General features: G+C 38.2%; 1 protein-coding gene across 1 annotated transcript; it reads left to right on the top strand.

Annotated features, from left to right (window-relative positions):
• Positions 1 to 19: 19 nt before the first annotated feature.
• Positions 20 to 686, top strand: LOC107081562 (myeloid-associated differentiation marker homolog; the record flags this gene model as incomplete). Its single annotated transcript, XM_015369722.1, is given in 1 exon segment — positions 20 to 686. A coding segment is annotated over 1 exon segment (609 nt), but the record flags the coding sequence as incomplete, so codon positions are not given.
• Positions 687 to 1267: the final 581 nt, after the last annotated feature.

Below are 1267 nucleotides of genomic sequence, written 5' to 3'. Positions count from 1 at the left end.
TCTGTGTCAAAGGAGTTTCTGACTTTAATTATTATCCATGCAGGTTCTCACATCATCCATCCTTTACTCCATATTCTTCACCTGTAATGTTTGTGGCAGACAGATTGGTGCCAGCGTAACCTCATTCCTGACATTCATCCTGTACGCTGTCGAGGTTGGACTCACTCGTGCCAAATCTGATGAAACCAAGGGGTTTCTCTCCACTGTGCCGGGTCTACTCAAAGTTCTGGAGGCATTTGTGGCCTGCATCAACTTCATCTGTTTGTATTACATCCCGTTCTCACTTTTTCCAGGTCTCAAGTGGTGTGTTGCTGTCTACTCCATTTGTTTTATTTTTTCCCTCCTTATCATCATATTTGCTATTGTTCGCCTGATAGGCCGCTTCCCTGCACCTTTTAGCAAAGTTCTGATAGTCTGCAATGTGCTGGCCGTGCTGATGTACATCTCAGCTGTCATTGTCTGGCCCTTCTACTGCTTTAGGAACTTTGTCAGACCAGATCCTTGCTCTCTGGGCTGTGGTTGGAATGTACTTGTTGTTGTATCTTTCATGTCCTGCTTTAACCTGATTGCTTACATTGTGGACACAGTGTATTCTTTCAAGTTGGTCTTCTCTACCACTCAAACATAAGCACTTTGTTGCTTCATTTGAATGTTCAGGTTGTACTTCTATTGTGATGATTTTTCGTATAAAGCCATCACAACAGAAACTGTTAAGACATCAAGTATAGCCTCTATTTCTCAACATAATTTCTAACCTATCTGTTTCTATTTTACAACTTTTCTACTGATGTTTAGTAATAATTTTAAAACCATGTTAAATAATATAATGCTGTTAAATGAGTATCTAATTAAGTAAACTCTTTAAATTCTATGTAAACTTTTGCTAAATAATGTTATGCAGGCTTAAATGTAAAGGATTGTTTTTAGCAGGATTGTTTTTTAAGCACAGCAAAATCAATAATTTTAGAATAAGGGAAGCTTTAACTAACCCTCAGGCATAATGAAATTGCGTGCAATGATAAATAAAAGGTGTGTCATACTGCAGATAACCTGAAAAATAGCCGCTTTTGGTTTTGAGTTATAATGGCTTGTAAAACTGTCTGTCACAGGGAGGGGTAGTATGTATCTCCAGCAACCTTTAAGTGAAAGAAAGGGTTCATCCTGTACAAGTCAATAATCCAATCACAGGGCAACTGAGTGAAATACAACCATGCACACGTACGCACACCTAAAAGCAATTTAGAGTTATCATTTAACCTAATGTTCT

This window comes from Cyprinodon variegatus, unplaced genomic scaffold, assembly GCF_000732505.1.
Source record: "Cyprinodon variegatus isolate N-32 unplaced genomic scaffold, C_variegatus-1.0 Scaffold7119, whole genome shotgun sequence".
Lineage (NCBI taxonomy): Eukaryota > Metazoa > Chordata > Actinopteri > Cyprinodontiformes > Cyprinodontidae > Cyprinodon > Cyprinodon variegatus.
This window is presented reverse-complemented; position numbering and strand designations above follow the sequence as displayed.